The sequence below is a fragment of the Phocoena sinus genome, chromosome 13 (assembly GCF_008692025.1).
Source record: "Phocoena sinus isolate mPhoSin1 chromosome 13, mPhoSin1.pri, whole genome shotgun sequence".
Taxonomy (NCBI): Eukaryota; Metazoa; Chordata; class Mammalia; order Artiodactyla; family Phocoenidae; genus Phocoena; species Phocoena sinus.
The window spans coordinates 18,329,587-18,346,557 of NC_045775.1; the positions used below are offsets into that span (position 1 = coordinate 18,329,587).

A 16,971-nucleotide genomic window follows, 5' to 3' on the forward strand; every position below is an offset into this window, starting at 1 on the left:
TGCGTGCCCAGCCAGACCGCCTCAGGGCGTAGCTGGATTCCACAGCAGTTTTAAGGTGATAATTCGGGTAACTGTGCACAAAGGCCTCTGCTCACCGGCGGACAGAGATGTTCTCTGCATTGCTCCTCTGAGGGCCGGAAAGGCCACACTGGGACCCCGGGCAGCCTTGTGAGGACAAATGGACCGAGAAGCCTGTGTGAATGGTCTGTTCGTGGGGAGCCTGTGCCCTGGCCTCACAGCCCTGCTCTCTAAACACTGAACAAACTTGCTTCTATTAGACCCAACCCAGAGAACACACTCACTTTACAGTTTGGAGCTGCCCAGTTTGGTGAGAGCGGGGAGAGGGAGGGGCAGAGACAGGAGTCACCAGAACCGGCCTGAGTGTGGAGTGAGAGAGGCGGGGATGGGAGCAGGCCAGGTGGGGATGGCCAGGGGCCTGAGACGTGACCTTGGGGGAATGAGCCATCTAGAAGAGTCAGGAACCACAGCTCCTGAGTTGGGCCCACAAAAGTGATGGGCCTCCTGGGACCCAGACACGTCTAGACTAGAATAACCATTAGTCGGATCTCAGGAGCTCTGGCCAGACTGACCCCAGGTCTAGAGGTCAGGTTGGGTGAGGCCGAGACCCATGGGAGGTGGTGGGTGGGCTTATAAGGGGTGTTACTGCTACCATGACTCTAAAGTAGAAGGCTGTGACCCCAGACGTGCCTGTCACAATTATGGCAGACACCATAAGCCTCAGTGTGACCCCCCAAGCCCAGGCCTCTTCCACTCACAGGCACTGAAAAAGGTCCGAGCCCAGCACTGACACTCCATACCTCAGTCTCGGCCCTTCTGCCGGGACCTGCAGCAGCAGAGGGAGGCCCCGGGGAAGTCAGCATGAGATGGGGCAGAGAAAAAGCCAGAAAATGGATCTGAAGATCCAGGAACACAGGAAATGGGCTTGTGGGGACTCTGAATGCTGAAGGCGGGTCACAGAGACATGAGCTCAGAGAGGGATCCAGAGTGACAGGCGATGGGGACGGGTGGTGACCCCTTCCAGGGCCCTGCAGTCAGTGGTCCCGTCCTGTGCTCTTGCCCCCAGAGAAGCAGCTGACGGCCAGCAACTGCCTGGGGGTGCTGGCCATGGCCGAGGCCATGCAGTGCAGCGAGCTCTACCACATGGCCAAGGCCTTTGCGCTGCAGATCTTCCCCGAGGTGGCGACCCAGGAGGAGATCCTAAACATCTCCAAGGATGACTTCATCGCCTACATCGCCAATGACAGCCTCAACACCAAGGCCGAGGAGCTAGTGTACGAGACCGTCATCAAGTGGATCAAGAAAGACCCCGTGTCCCGTGCGCAGGTATGGCCTGCCCCACGCCCACCCGGCTTGTCCCTTCTCCCTCACAGTACAGGGATGGTGTCTGGGGCAAGGGGCCAGGAAATTAGAGGAGGCAGGGCTGCCTGGTCTGACCAGCAGTGGGAGCATCTGAGAGCCAGCAGGCCCGGGTAGGGAGGCTGGACCAGCTCCCGTGGGTGCAGAGCAGTGAAGGGGGATGAGAGATGAGAAATCAGGCACTAGAGGGTTCTCTAGGGCTGGCATTACACCTGAAGGAGACCCAAGCCAACCGAGAGGCCGCAGGGCCAGGTGCACAGCACCAGGGCCCTGCAGGGAGAGAAGTGTGTGCCTGAGCCAGGGTGCCCTGGGCTCCCGTGAGCTCGGACCCAGCAGCAGGAGCCCCACCCGTGCTCGGGCTGTTGAGAGGGTGGAGAGCACCTGGACCAAGCAGAAACCACCGCCCGCCTGATGGGAGGGAGGGCGAGTCCCTCAGGGGGGACAGCTGAAGAAATCAGAGCCGGAGCCTAGGGCGGAAGGAAAAGAGAGCAGGGTCTGCAGGAGGGCCCCTGAGTTACAGGAAATCGAGCACAGCCCGGAAGGATCTCCGGCCGACGGCCTTGCTTAGAACGGAATTATCTCCGGCCGACGGCCTTGCTTAGAACGGAATTACCTTGGTTCTAACGTGTGAGGAGCCCCCGGCCACTAGTGCAGACACACAGGTGGCTCTCAGGAGAGCTCAGAGGCCCCCCAGAGAGCAGCAAATGGGAGGACAGAGTCAGGGAGGCGGGAGCCCAGAACGAGCTGAGGCAGCTGAGTGACACGTGACAGGGGCTACTTTGTTGCGTGTGGAACAAGAAGAGGCATGAGGGAGGGAGGGATGGGGCAGGCGGGGGCATTCACAGCCTTGGGTGGATACAGGACGCAGACATGGCTCTCCACCCCTGCCCCAGCCACTGGGCCCAGGAGAAGGCGATCCTCTGACTGACCAGGCGGGGTCGGGGCAAGATTCATTTTCAGAGGAAGGAAGTCAGGTTGGGTGGCTGTAGTAATGACCACCACCGTCCACCACAATGCCCAAATCTGTCTCCAGCCCAGACCTCTGCCTTTGATTGTCTACTGGACACCTCCAGCCCATGTCCCCCAAGCCCCTCTAATTCATAAACCCCCAGACCTACACATCTTGTTGTGTTCCTTATTCCAGTTCTGCCCATTACCCATGGCAGAAGTTGAGAGTCCTCCCACACCTTCCACCTCCACTTGGCCACACACCACTGCCACTTGTGCCTCCTCTTACGAGAGCCAGCTTCTCTCTCTCCCCATTCAAGGCCCCTCATCTCACCAGGATGACTGCAGTCGTCTCCTGAGAGGTTTCCCCGCCTTCAGTCTCCTCCTTCCAAATTCATTCCCACCCTGCAGCCTCGTGGTCTTCCTAGGAGCATGTTTGGTCCTGTAATTTCTCTGTTTAAAACCCCTCATGAGGGACTTCCCTGGCAGTCCAGCAGTTAAGACTCGGCGCTTTCATGGCAGAGGGCACGGGTTCGATCCCCGGTCCAGGACCTAAGATCCCACATGCCACGTGGCACGGCTCCCCAAAAAATTTTTCACAAAACTTTTAAAAATAAAAATAACTAAAGTAAAACCCCTCATGAGTGCTCCCATCCACTCTGCAGGAAACACTACACAGCGCTTGGCAGACAAGGCAGGAGGTCAGCGGAGGCCAGTGCCTAGCTGACCTCTCCAGTCTCATTTCCCCCTGTCTGCTGCCCAACGCCCAGCAGAAGCTTCCTGCATCCAGCTCCACAGAGTCCCCCAAATGCAACACTCCCTTTCACACTCCAATGCCTCTGTGTGTGCTTTGAATCCCTCCCCCTCCCCCACCCCCAGTCCGCCTTAGGCCTGGAAAAGTTGGCAATCCTTCCACACCAGGCTCAGATGGCACCCACTCTGGGGAGCCTCCTCTCCTGCACTCCCACAACCCCTAACCAGACTCTTGCTGTGGGAAGAGTTCTTTTATGTGATGGATCCCTTCCCCACCCTTGAACTGTGTATACCTGGAGGTCAGGGACCAGGTCTTATTGGTCTTTGCACCCCCAATAGCACACTCAATGCGCGGCAAGGAGTGGTCACCGATTAGTTGTTGGATGAAACTAAAATAGAGTGGTGAGCAAAGAGTTTGCCAGACAAGAGGGAGATTCACATCAGTCCACGATAAGCCTTTGATGCAGGTGAGGGGGTCCAGCGGATGCCACGAAAGGGGCTTGCCGGTGATGGGGAGGCACAGGTGCTGACGGTTCTGACTCGCAAGCTCGATGATCACCGTCAGCTGTCCTGGGCCCTCCCACCCCTTCCTGAGCTCCTGCCCCACCTCGTCAAGGATCAGGATCCTCATTTCAGTCCCCGGCAGCCTGGTGTGAAGCAGAGGCCCGCGACCTGGGTGGAGGCAGGGAGAAGGTGCTCAAGAGACTGATGGATGGCCCACCCCAGGGCCAGCCCCAGCACGCCAGGCCTCCCCCTTCCTTCCCTCCTCACCTCCTGCTGCTGGGAGCGCCCGTCAGCTCCGCCTAGGCCGGGGTGAGCAGTGTCGACACTCCCAAGCCAAACGCACACTCGAATTACCCCTTTTGCCCAGCCCCACACCTCTCGCTTCTTCCTTCTTAACACACCTCACAAGAGGTGGCGCCACCTATGCTCTAAGAAGACCCCATGCCCCCTTGACCCCGCAGTACTCGGCGGAGCTCCTGGCCGTGGTCCGCCTCCCCTTCATCCACCCCAGCTACCTGCTCAACGTGGTTGACAACGAGGAGCTGATCAAGTCATCGGAAGCGTGTCGGGACCTGGTCAACGAGGCCAAACGCTACCACATGCTGCCACACGCCCGCCAGGAGATGCAGACGCCCCGAACGCGGCCCCGCCTCTCAGCAGGTATGGTGGCATATGCCCCGAGTCCCCAAAGGCAGGCGCCACGCCGTCAGCCCAACTCTGGGTGGTCTCCCAAGGAGGCACCAGGCACAGATGCTGACACAGTGTCAGGCTATCCCAAGGGTGCCCATCCGTGTCCCTGCAGGTGTGGCCGAGGTCATCGTTTTGGTTGGGGGCCGTCAGATGGTGGGGATGACCCAGCGCTCGCTGGTGGCTGTCACCTGCTGGAACCCGCAGAACAACAAGTGGTACCCCCTGGCCTCACTGCCTTTCTATGACCGCGAGTTCTTCAGCGTAGTGAGTGCCGGGGACAACATCTACCTTTCAGGTGAGGCCCCTCAGGGCTGGGCTGGGGACTGGGCACAGACTTCCCCAGGGGGCCGCTCCCCACACCAGGGTTAAGGAAGGCCAAGGTCACAAGTGTCTACTTTGCAGGGGAAGCCTTCTCCTCCTGCCCCCGGGGCTGCGCCTGCCCAGCCTGGGACCCTTCCTCACTCCCTGCCCACTCTCTGGACCTCCCATACTGCCCACAGGTGGGATGGAATCAGGGGTGACGCTGGCCGATGTCTGGTGCTACATGTCCCTGCTCGATAACTGGAACCTCGTCTCCAGGATGACGGTCCCCCGCTGTCGGCACAATAGCCTTGTCTATGATGGGAAGATTTACACCCTCGGGGGACTTGGCGTGGCAGGCAATGTGGACCACGTGGAGAGGTAAGGAGGTCACAGTCACGACAGGGGCATCCTCTGACATCCCCCGAGAGCTAAAAGCACATCACTCCTCCTCCCCAAACCCCATCCAATTAAGACCCACCGGAGACTGGACTTTTATTTATTTATTTGTTTATTTATGGCTGTGTTGGGTCTTCGTTGCTGTGCGCGGGCTTTCTCTAGTTGAGGTGAGCGTGGGCTACTCTTTGTTGCGGTGCGCGGGCTTCTCATTGCGGTGGCTTCTTTTGCTGTGGAGCACAAGCTCTAGGCACGGGGGCTTCAGTAGTTGTGGCTCGCGGGCTCTAGAGCGCAGGCTCAGTAGTTGTGGTGCGTGGGCTTAGTTGTTCCGCAGCATGTGGGATCTTCTCAAGCCAGGGATCGAACCCGTGGTCCCCTGCATTGGCAGGTGGATTCTTAACCACTGAGCCACCAGGGAAGTCCTGATGGTGGAGTAGAAGCAAGAAGGGTAACAACTGCCCAGCCACCAAGACTCTTGTCCCATTCAGGGGGACTGACAAGCTGGAGGCATGAGAGCCAATGGTGCAAAAACACAGGTTGGGCTTGGATGCCCTGACCAGGCAGTTAGGGAACTTACTGGGACCGGAAGTAGCAGCCCAGAGACTGGCTGGGATGTAGGGCTAAGCTGGAACCAATGGTCCAAAGGTGCACCGCGCCAGTGGCTGTACCTTCATGTTCCTGCCAAGTGGAGGTGACACACGGGGGAGTTCCCTTCCTCCCTGCCTCCCACACCTCCAAGGAAATCTGCATGTAACCCAGAGAAGGGTTGCTGCACACAGGCCTGGCCAACCCTCTAGAATTCTCTAGAAGAGAATGTAAGTCATGTGTATAAAGCCTGCCCTCTGCTGGAAGCTCCAGGCTGGCTTCCTCACCTCAGCCCTTTGAAGCTGGCCGCACCTAGCGGAGGGATCATGTGCAGGCAGGAGGGGAATAGGCTGGAGGCGGGCGCTTCTCTGGGTGGAAACAGTCTTTTCCTTTGAGACGGGGAAATGGATCATGCAGAGAATGGACACCTTGGAGAGAAACTGCAGAACGAGCTCAGATAGCTTTGTGAGTCAGCAGCAGGATGGGGGAAACTGCAGGGCAGTCCTGCTTTTGGAGAATCTAGTGCCCCAGAGAGTGACAAGTTAGGCTGAACTGGCCCCAAATTCCAACCCAGGGGGTCACGACTAAGGTCACCGGAGCCCTTTTCCCACGTTCTTCCCGCACCCTGGCCCCCCCACCCTGGCCGCCATTATCAGCTTCCCGTGTGATAGCTTCTCGCCCGTAGAGCCGCACAAACCCCTCAGTTTGTATTCTTCCCTCGATGGCTAATTGGACACTTGATAAATGTTACGGCAAAGATGGTTTCAGAGTGAGACAGGCTCTGGATTTTCACTGTGGGCTTTTAACTCCCCCAAGTGGAGCTCAGAGATGGCTCAGTAACAACGTTTAATTGTCATATTGATTTGAAGATAATGGGGAATCCCCGTGTGATTATGAAGATATTAATACTGCTGTTGAACCTGGTTCGGCCCTGACGCCGACAGCCTTCTGTGGGACCCACTGCACACCCATCACTCTCCAAGCTTTCCAGAAGCACCAGGTTCCACTCGTTTGTGATCCACTATAAACACACGAAAATGAGACATTTTCTATGTAGGAGTAAACTGAGCTAGATCTGTCATCCTGTCTTGCTCTTGTCAGCTATTTTTAATCTCCTAAGATGCTGATTACTCATTTTGCAAGCTTGTTGATAAATACAGGGATTTGTTCAAGGACCGAATGCACAAAGAAGGGGAACAAACTCCACTCCTGTTGGGCCCAGGAGCAGTTCGCCCTGGCAGCTGGCTAGGCCTTTGTTCCGCTGCGAAATCAGCTGGGGCACAGAATGGGCAAGACCACCCTGCGAACCCCAGGATATGGAGGAGCAGTCCAGGACACGGTGCCCTGAGGCCTCCCCTAGTCCACTGGGATCTGTCAGCCGTCCTTGTATGGACAGGACACAGACCTGAAGGCTCTTGGGTGGAGGGTACATGGAAGGGGTGCCCACTGCTTCCCAAGGAGCATAGCTAGACCCCCTTTGGTCAAGTCAGTTTCTGTGCCACACAGTGACAATGATGAGAATTCAGGGCGACAGGAAGGTCGGGGGAATGGGGACAGACACGAGGACACTTTGTTCCCCAGGAAGCACTAAGGGTACAAATTGCTCTTATATTGATAATGAACGAGATGTATGGTGCATTATAATTACCTTACTGTATTGCAGGACTAGAGCAAGATTATATAATTATAGTTTAAGACAACAGTGTAATAGACAAACCTGTATTATATCATTATATAAATAGCGGGGTCTAATACTTTATAGCAATATATTGCAGTAGCTGTGGTTACTGGATAAATGATAGCAGAGTGCCGCACTCCGCGGGGTCATTTGCATGTCATTAGCATATCCTTCTCAAGCAGGAAGCTGACAGATTGAGCTGACGGGAGGGCTTGTGGCTTGGCAATCAGCCACCTGGAATAACAAGAAATTCACGTTTGGCAGAATGTGCCATTATATGGAAAGCCTGAAGACTAACAGCCACATAATCTTCCACTGTCTCCCAGCTCCTTCTGCAGCTCTTTGGATCTCTGCCACATCGGCTTAAAAAACAGATATCTGAACTTCTGATACTGTCCCAAAAGGCACTTATTCCATTGCCTATTAGCCACGTATCATTCGTCTGGGGCTTAATTGAATCCGCCCCTGCTCCCCTTTCAGGTACTTGAGCTTCTCCTCAAATCCTGAGTCTGTGCAAGCACAGAGCTGGACGTCTCACAGCCAGGGGCACCAGCTAGGAGAGACCATCTTCCTGGGTCAGCGAGCTGTGACCATGCAATGACTAATGCCTCAAGGAGGCTCACGAGGAAAAGTGGGCCCCGTGTGCTTCCCAGGAAAGGTGTGCTGGGAGAATCCCAAGTGTAGGGGTGCAGCAAGCCCAGGGTGGAGGCCCCGCCTTGGGTCCAGAACCCGCGAAAGAGCAGTGAACAGTGTGGTGAGCCGTAGATGGAAGATCCAGAGTGAATGCTTGTGAGGGTCGCCCTCAGGGAACAACTGAGAAACACAGCTGCCCCACTAAGAAAGACCTCAAAGATCCCGGTTCAGTGGCCCATTTGCTTAATGCCAAGTCTACTCCTGCCATCTGCTGTGTCTGTTCTCACATTTTCCCTGCCCTGCCTGGAACTCATGTTCCGTCACTTCTCCATCCTCTGACTTTGCCATCTCCACGCCTGCCCTCTGGGGGCTGATTGCTGGTGGAGAAAATCCCACAGTCTTGTAGATTGGCCTCATGTGTATTGAAGTCCTCCCACCTCTACTGGATCCTCATGGTGCAGGGCATTTTTTGTGTTTCCCTTGTCAGCTGTTTCTCCCACTCTCAAGAGCGTGCGTCTCCCATCTTCACCTCTCTCCTCAAGGCTCTTACCCCACAGACTCCTCCAATACTTGACTCCTGCTTCACAGAGAAAATGGAGCCATCAATCAAGAACTCTCTCTTTTTCCTGCCATCACTCCTGCATATGTCCTTATGCTCATGACATCCTTGCCTTCCTCTCTCATGCCAAAATGGCCACCACTTCCCTGTCTACTCTGGATCCAATTTGCATCCAGCTACCAGGAGCCACCCATCATCAGCTCTCCCCTCTCTTTCATATATAGTTCATCGTTCCTTATCCACTTGGGGTCCTTCCCATCAGCATGTAAACACAATTAAAACTCCCCCCCGCAAATTAAAATAAAACCCATGCTGTGCTGGAGCTGGTTCATACTGGTTCATTAGAGCCCACTGTTAAATCTTCAGGAACTCTGCAAGTCAGTTGTTAGCTACAGAGATTATTAAAAATTAAGTCATATAAACTTAGAATTAAATTATTTAAAAACAAAGGTAATCCATACTCAAAACTCATCACTGTCTAATTTTTTTTACTACATTTTACTACTGCCTATGTTCTGGAGGTTGTATGTGTCCACTGCATCTGTACATGGGGGAGATTCTGTACCCTGGGGCACTACTGGGCATCTCTTCCCAACCCTACATTCAGTGATGTCCCATTGGTAGCTTGAAATCAGCCACGATGAGAGGATTTACATTACAGAAATCAGCAAATGCTACACACCAGGACTTTCTTCCCTGGAGAGCTGGTTGTTAAACATTTATCAGCAAAACCCCCTCTTAGCTCTATAGTCCTTTCTAAGTCCCACCTTCTCTGCTCCCTCCTCCATACACAAATAGCCCTGCACCTCCCATTCCACATATGATGCCCTTGACATGACCACCAGTGACCTGTTGGGGACTTCCTGACCTCCTGTCACATCCTCCGTGCTGCAGCTTTGCCTTCTGTCACATCACTCTTGGACTCCTCTCAGCTCCCCTCATACAGGCTGGCATCTCCCCAGTGTCCTCAGCCCGTCCTCACCCCACACGCTCCCTGTGAACTACCTCGTCTTCAGTTTCCATCTATGTGCCCATGATCCCATAACTGAATATTTAATCCAGACCTAAATACCAACTGCCCCTGCACATCCCCAATTTGTTACCCACAGATACTTTAAACTTCCCATGAATAAAACCAAAATCATCCTCCTCCCCAAAACTCTCCCAACCTCGATTCCCTGTCCCATGAGTAGTGCCCCCTCTGTCCAGTTTCCCAAGCCAGAGACCCTGAGGCATCCTCAGCAACTCCCTGAAATGAGACATCAATTCATGCTAAACCTTATCAGTTTACCTCTCCCTCTGTTCCCAGCTCCTTCCTTGGTCCAGGCCACTATTTCCCCAGTTTCCAGCCCATGGGCTGGGTATGGAGGAGACGCCCAGTGCCGGGCTGCTGAATGAAAGAGTAGGACTGAGCTGCACAGAGAGGGCTGAAGAGGCCTGGAAGCTGGGGGGCTGAGAGAGGTTTCCACAGACAGACAAGAGCCCCCCTGAGGTTCAAGAGGGAGGCTGAGAGGGCTGGTTTGGGCTAGATCCTGGGTGGCCTTGAGTGATTCAACCCAAGTACCCTCCACTGTGTGATATCGGGCTACACCGAGGGCAGGAAGTGGGTGGTGGGGCTCCCCCATGTCTGCTGTCTTGCTTGAGGCCCCTGCCCTGCACGAGGCCCATCTGATTCTGGCTCTTCTTCTCCTCTCTCAACAGGTATGACACCATCACCAACCAATGGGAGGCGGTGGCCCCTCTGCCCAAGGCAGTGCACTCGGCAGCAGCCACAGTTTGTGGAGGCAAGATCTACGTGTTTGGGGGCGTGAACGAGGCAGGCCGAGCTGCAGGCGTCCTCCAGTCTTACGTTCCACAGAGCAACACGTGGAGCTTCATCGAGTCCCCGATGATTGGTGAGAACCAGCTGTCTCCTCGGCCCAGGATCAGGGCAGTGGCCCCACCTCATCGCTTTAGTCGGTGTCAATATTCCCAAACCCGGGGGCAGGCTGAGCCCAAGGGTTCTGCACACCCAAGTCCAGGGGGGTGGGAGGGGAGGGGAGGCCCCAGCTCAGGTGCAGCTGAAGCTCCCACTACCTGGACAAAGGGCAAGCTGGTCCGTGCCAGGTGTCTCCTGGCCCCAGCCTTGTTCTTGGGCCAACCAGTGATGTTGGAGGTCTTTGCAGCTCCTGTCCCCTGCAGGGCCTGCTGGGATGGAGGAGGGGAGGGGGCCCGGCAGAGGGCCCTGACCTGCCTGCCTGCTCCGCTCTCCTTGCAGACAACAAGTACGCTCCCGCCGTCACCCTCAATGGCTTCGTTTTCATCCTGGGTGGGGCTTATGCCAGAGCCACCACCATCTATGACCCTGACAAAGGGAACATTAAGGCGGGTCCCAACATGAATCACTCTCGCCAGTTCTGCAGGTGAGGAGGCTGGGCCGGGGAGGAGGAGGGCCAGGGAAGGGACAGAGGGATGGGTTGGTTCATGATGACTGACCACCATCCGATGACCAAGGTGGTGCCTGGGCCCAGAATAGCACCAGCCTCCGCCAGCCGCGGGGGGGGTGGTGGGGGGCGTTCGTGCAGAGTGTGAAGTGCCCCAAAAGCCTGACCCTGTGGCTCCAGCTGACCCTGCCTCCAAGATGCACAGGAATGGCTTCCTACAGACACCGGCACCTGGTCCTTAAGGCCACACCTTCTCTCAGTGAGAGGTGAGGGTGGTGCTATGAGGTCAGCTTCCCCCCAGGACCGCCTGCCCGGTCACAGACAAGAGGCAGCAACAGGCCAGAGCTGTGTGATACCCTACATGGGACAGGTGGCTTTTGGGGGAGTGCCCTGATGGCACATGATCCTGATGGCTCTTTGGAGCTGGACCCAGTGAGGCACGAGGCGCAGCTGCCCTGGAGTCCCACAGCTGACTGGGCAGAAACACACCCAGACCAGCCCCCCCGGAAGAGAGAGGTAGAGGTCGGAGTGTGGCCTGGTTCCCGAGGTGCTCTGGCCCAGAAAAATTAACCACCCTGGGCAGTGAGACACACACCCTGCTCTTCTAGCCCCACCCTTTCCTGGACAAAGAGGAACTAGGGAAAAAAATGGGAACCACAGAGACCCCATTTGCAGCATTTCCATAACAGAGCCGTCCTGAAGACATCTTGTACCTGTGCAGAGGTGATCACTGAATCCTCGGTGTGGCAAGAGCATGAGGCATTTGTTGAGTGCCTGCTGTTTGTGTGTCACAGCTAGGAAAGCTACAGTCTACCACTGACATCTTACGTGACCTTGGGCAAATAACTTCCCCTCTCTGGGGAAGCTCTACCTATGAAACACGCCCTTGGACTAGATGAGTGCTAAGTTCCTATTAGTATGAAGATGCTACAGTTCTCGAGCCCTACTTTCATGTGACATATCCTACGTGGTGGCCGTGTGCAGGGCAACTCTGAGAATACTGTCCAGTGATCAAGACAGCCGGAGTGTGGGCACGGAGAGATGATGCCTCTTAAGCTGGGTCTTGCAAGAGAAGCAGGGAAAGGATATGCCACAAGGGGAGACGTGTGAGGGGCCCAGACGGCGTGGAGCTGCGAGAGAGACAGCTGGGGGCTTCAGTGTCTGGGAGGACGTCTAGATACACATGTTCTGTCCAGGCTCAGATTTTCAGAAATGGGTGGAGACTTTGGAAGGGTTTCTGTTCAATTTCAGGGGACAGCCAAGAAGAAATGGCCATTAGAGGAAATGAGAGAGAACTCGGGGCTGGAAGCATAGATTTGGCATCCGTGTGAAGGGGTAGCTGGGATGCAGCGAGATAGTAAGCGCAGAGAAGCAGAGAGCTGCCCGAGACAGCTTGACCAAGCCCATGAGTGTGGCACAGGGAAGGGCCCTTGCAGCCACAGGCGGGCGGCAGTATCAGGTCACACATGTGAAGGAGTCACAGCAGGAAGTTCTGACTGAGCACCTGGGCAAGGGTGAAATTCCCAGTCGACTGGCTGATGCTCAGTTACAACTTAGTTCTGTATTATCCTGTCTGCTATCATTCTGGCGCATCACGTTCCCAACTAGATTTGAGTGGTAGGAAGGCTCTGTCCCAGCAACACCAAAAAGATGCTCCATAGAGACCCAGTGAACTGAGCCGAGCACCTGTACACAGAGGCTGCTCATCTCCCAGCTGACTTGAGTCAGATGGGCAGGTCCTGGGACACCCAGTATGCATCAGTGTCGCCCACAGCTTGGAGGGTAATATAGCATGATGTCCTGATTGGTCCTGGAGGAAAGGTGTTTTTCTTATCCCCGCTGAGGTCAGAGGGAAAAGAAAAGCAGCAAGACCCCACATGACTTTTGCAAAAGGGGAGAGGCAGCCTGCGACAGGACAGGGTGCTGGGAATCTATCTCCAGGTCCCAGGTGGAAATCCAGTGGCTAAGTCTCTCCTCGTTTTCTCCGACAGTGCTGTGGTACTCGATGGCAAGATTTATGCAACTGGAGGCATTGTTAGCAGTGAGGGGCCTGCCTTGGGCAACATGGAAGCCTATGAGCCTGCAACCAACACGTGGGCCCTCCTCCCCCACATGCCCTGCCCCGTGTTCAGACACGGCTGCGTCGTGATAAAGAAATATATTCAAAGCGGCTGACATCAGCAGGAAGCCCACGCCGAGACTGTAGACAGACACGTCTGGTGAGGCAAATGCTACTCACAAAGATCAACTTTCAGCAACACCAATAAGAGGCCGACCAACACAATCAAGGAACTCACCACGCTACACATTTTGAATACCGTCTACATTGAATGTAGGAAATCATCCTCGCCTTTGGGGAAAATGAGGGAGTAGCCTCCGAGCTGCGGGAACCGCGACCGAGCGAGCGAGCTGCGCCTTGGGGCTCCTGCAGAGGCACTTGCTCTGACCGGAGGCGCTCACTCTGCCCAGTGCAATAGTTTCACATATTTTTCAACTGGGAGAGAGAAGCCGTTTTTTCCTTCCTGCAGGGCAAGCTTGATCCCCAGCCAACCATAGATCAGTTATCAGTTATCCTATGACAATATTAGGCGTCAGGCTCTCTTGAAATAAGATCAAAGTGTCCTTATCACTTTGATTCCTACTTTTGTTTTTAACCAATCTACGATTTCAGTGGCCGAGGGAAAACAAGGGACAATACTATGTATGGGGCCTGAGGCCTAGGAGGCTGCTGGTCCCCACTAGGTCGAAGATAAGTCCAGGTTCTTTGCGGAGCCAGATGTGACTGGAGCGGTGGCAGCCGTGGGGACAGCTAGGGAGAACCGTCTGTCCCTTCACAGGGTTTTCTACCATGTTTTTGCTGGAGAAGGACAAGGTGATTGTGCTAGCTTTCTCTTATCCCGTATGAATTATTTAGATTTCCAAGGCATTTTCTTGATAAACAAAAGGCTATTTTTAAGTACCGAGAGAAAGAGGCAGCCACGAGAGGGATAACGCGGGAATTCCCAAAGCTCTTTGTAGGTAGTGCCAGAGTGGGGCATTTGCTCTAATTTTTCTATGTTCAGAATAGAGGATCTCTCCTGGGTGGGGGTGAATGCCCCCATTTTATTTTTAGAAAAAGTAACTCCCAGACAGCCCCGTAAAAGCCGTGCCTCATGGAAGCACTGTCATAGAGAGACAACTCCGTTTCTGAAGGAAACCAGCTCTGGCTCGTGACACCAGCTCAGCTCCCTCCATGAGGTAAAGCTGAGGACCCGGGCCAGGTTGGAAGGGAAGGAGGGAGGATACATGTCTACAAAGCACAGGAGACTATTTTTGATATTTATAGCTATATATTAAGGCACCTGCCACAAAGAGCTCTCAGGATGGGGACAGCCTTCTTAGACGAGCCGTGACAGCCAAGGCCTGAATCATTCTTCTAGTAGCATCTTAACCCAAGCAAGGGGAGCCAGGAGGGAGGCCACCCCGTGGCTCACAGAGAAAGGCCTTCCCTCTAGTCCTGAGACGCTCAAACCTCACGTGGTGACCAGTTTCCATTCCAGGGCACGAAGGAGGCAGCCGCCATTGCTGTGCTGTTTAGCTGAAGTTGGTACCAAATACGCATTTACCATTTTTATACCTGGTAAGTCGACTTGCCGTCATTTCATCATAAAAACCACTTATAAGGAGAAAAGGACAGGACACGCTCTCCATCTTTCAGTGTTTGATGACACAAAGTCCCAATGTCGGGCATCAACTTCTAGCACTACAAGTGTGGCTCCCACTTGGACAAGATACCGAGCTTCATTATGCAGTTTTTAATATTATTTATTCTTTTAAAAAGTAATAAGCACAAAACTACATACGTTGTATGTCATTTAAAGTATTTATGTCAAACAGGGTGCAAGTGTGAACCCAAGGACTGGAGCACAAGTGTCTAACTGCCTGGGGCAGGGCGATGTCAGCGTTGGTGGGCGTCTACCTCCAAAGGAGGTGCTAGTGGTCAGCGAGACTCAACACAGACGACACTGAAATCCTGTTCTCTCCTCAGTTATCACACTGGAGCAAAACTGGCTATTTCTGTGAATGATATAAAACAGGGTTCTCTGTAACGGTATTGTACATAGCATATGTTTATTGTTAAGTTCTTGTTATAATAAATATATTTATAGATCTAGACTCGGAAGCCAATCTAATGCCTCTGTGTGCCACTGTCCTTGCCACCGAGATGAGAAACCCCAGTGCAGGCCTGTGCCACCTCTCCCATCAGCTGTCCGGGCTCTGTTACAGACTTGAATGCACATCTTGGTGATCATAAAGGATAGGACTCCTCAGCAAGGGAATCAATGTACAGGGCTGAAAGGCAAGAATAAAGGGCAATTAAAGGTCAAAGCTGAAAGGGACTTGCAAACACTCTGGCATCAACTCAGGGTCTCCCTTCGGTTTAAGTGCTCTTATTACATTTGTGCAACCGAAAGCTTCAAAAAGTTAGCTTCCCCCTGATCTGCTTCCTGTGCCAGAGGCTGTCCTGAAGAACTGTGACAAATCCACATGGCAACTCCACGCCATCAGCCTGAGAAGAGACGCAACACCCTTCCTTCAGGAAGAACAAGTTGTGACTGCCATTCTAAAATCCAGTCGGGGGCCTCCCTGCCTTCATTCAGTCCCGCCTGAGGCTGTTCTCTAACCTGTTGTAATAGACCGGCTTTGCTCTCCTAAGGATACCCACGCAAAGCCCAGGGCAAAAGCATAGAACACCAGATGGGATTGCTCCCTCTCTTGCATGCAAGGACTTTAGATTTAACGGATTAGTAGGAGAAGGTAGATTTACCAGCATTTTACCCAAGGGAAGAGCCTTAATCCCCAAATCTCACCAAGACCCAGTATCTCCTTGCAAGAAAAAAATCAGAAGAAGGTAGGTTGGGGTGGGTGGGACTGGGAGTTCTCAGAGAACTCGGCTGAGGCCTTATGATGAGTGGACCACACACTTGCCAAAAATATCTGCACTGGTACCTTCACAACACCAGTCCTAGAGGAAAGGATGGAGAATGTCTAGAAGATTCTAATCATGAACAGCTAAAATTATAAGCTAAAATTATAAAAACCAAGCAATTGTACCTCCTGGTGGTGTAGTGGTTAAGAATCCACCTGCCAATGCAGGGTACACGGGTCCAAGCCCTGGTCCAGGAAGATCCCACATGCCGCGGAGCAACTAAGCCCGTGTGCCACAACTACTGAGTCTGCTCTCTAGAGTCTGTGAGCCACAACTACTGAGCCTGCGTGCCACAACTACTAAGCCCACACGCCTAGAGCCTGTGTTCCACAACAAAGAGAAGCCACCACAATGAGAGGCCTGTGCACCTCAACAAAAAGTAGCCCCTGCTCGACGCAACTAGAGAAAAGCCCACACGCAGCACGAAGACCCAACGCAGCCAAAAATAAATAAATAAATAAATAAATTCGGAAAAAAACAACAACAAAAAAACACCAAGCAATAGTTTCGTTACCTCCTTCTTTCTCTACTCTATTTGCCTAAATCAAAGGAAATATGTTCTCTGGCTCTGTGAAGAGTCTGTGTACTTACCGTAGAAGGCATCTGTGTTCGCTGTTATTAGGCACCCATGTAACCATGGGGAGAGTCTCTCTTGTTGGACTCAAGGCACTACCATCAGACCTGGCATGGATGGTGATGAAATTCATTGTGACAGCCACGAACAGGAGACGGATCACATTGTGTGTGTCTGTGTGAGAACTTAAAAAAAAAAAAACTCAACCCTAAAATAAGAAGAAAACAGGAAAACTATTTGCAGTCCATATGACAAAAGATTAATATCTTTATTAAAGAGGCCACGTAATTCAATTAGAAACTGTTAAGGGATTCCAACTTAAATAGGTCATGAACAGACACTGCAAAGAGGAAACATACAACAAAAAGTTCAACATTTATAATTATTAAATAATGAAACTTAAATAATTAGGTAACATCTTTACCTAACTAAATGAGCTTCCCAAACCTAAAAATAAAGGGAGGGGGGAGGGGCGCTGATGAAGAGCAGTGAAACTCCTGAGTAGCACCAAGGGCTCTGTAAACTGAAATGGGTCTCAGAAAGCAATGTGGCAGGTGCCATGTATCAAGAGCCTAAAGAGTA

The 16,971-nt window shown here is 53.3% G+C and overlaps 1 protein-coding gene across 1 annotated transcript in view; it reads left to right on the forward strand.

Moving 5' to 3' along the window:
* LOC116763986 (kelch-like protein 29) overlaps positions 1–15,001 on the forward strand; it is a 70,233-nt gene extending 55,232 nt beyond the window's left edge. Inside the window, exons 6-12 of the mRNA XM_032652228.1 lie at positions 1,085–1,344; positions 4,044–4,242; positions 4,385–4,567; positions 4,773–4,953; positions 10,125–10,318; positions 10,681–10,825; positions 12,838–15,001. Coding sequence (XP_032508119.1) covers positions 1,085–1,344; positions 4,044–4,242; positions 4,385–4,567; positions 4,773–4,953; positions 10,125–10,318; positions 10,681–10,825; positions 12,838–13,021 — 1,346 coding nt within the window. The 3' untranslated portion in view covers positions 13,022–15,001. The remainder of the gene's footprint in view (positions 1–1,084; positions 1,345–4,043; positions 4,243–4,384; positions 4,568–4,772; positions 4,954–10,124; positions 10,319–10,680; positions 10,826–12,837) is intronic.
* Positions 15,002–16,971: the final 1,970 nt, after the last annotated feature.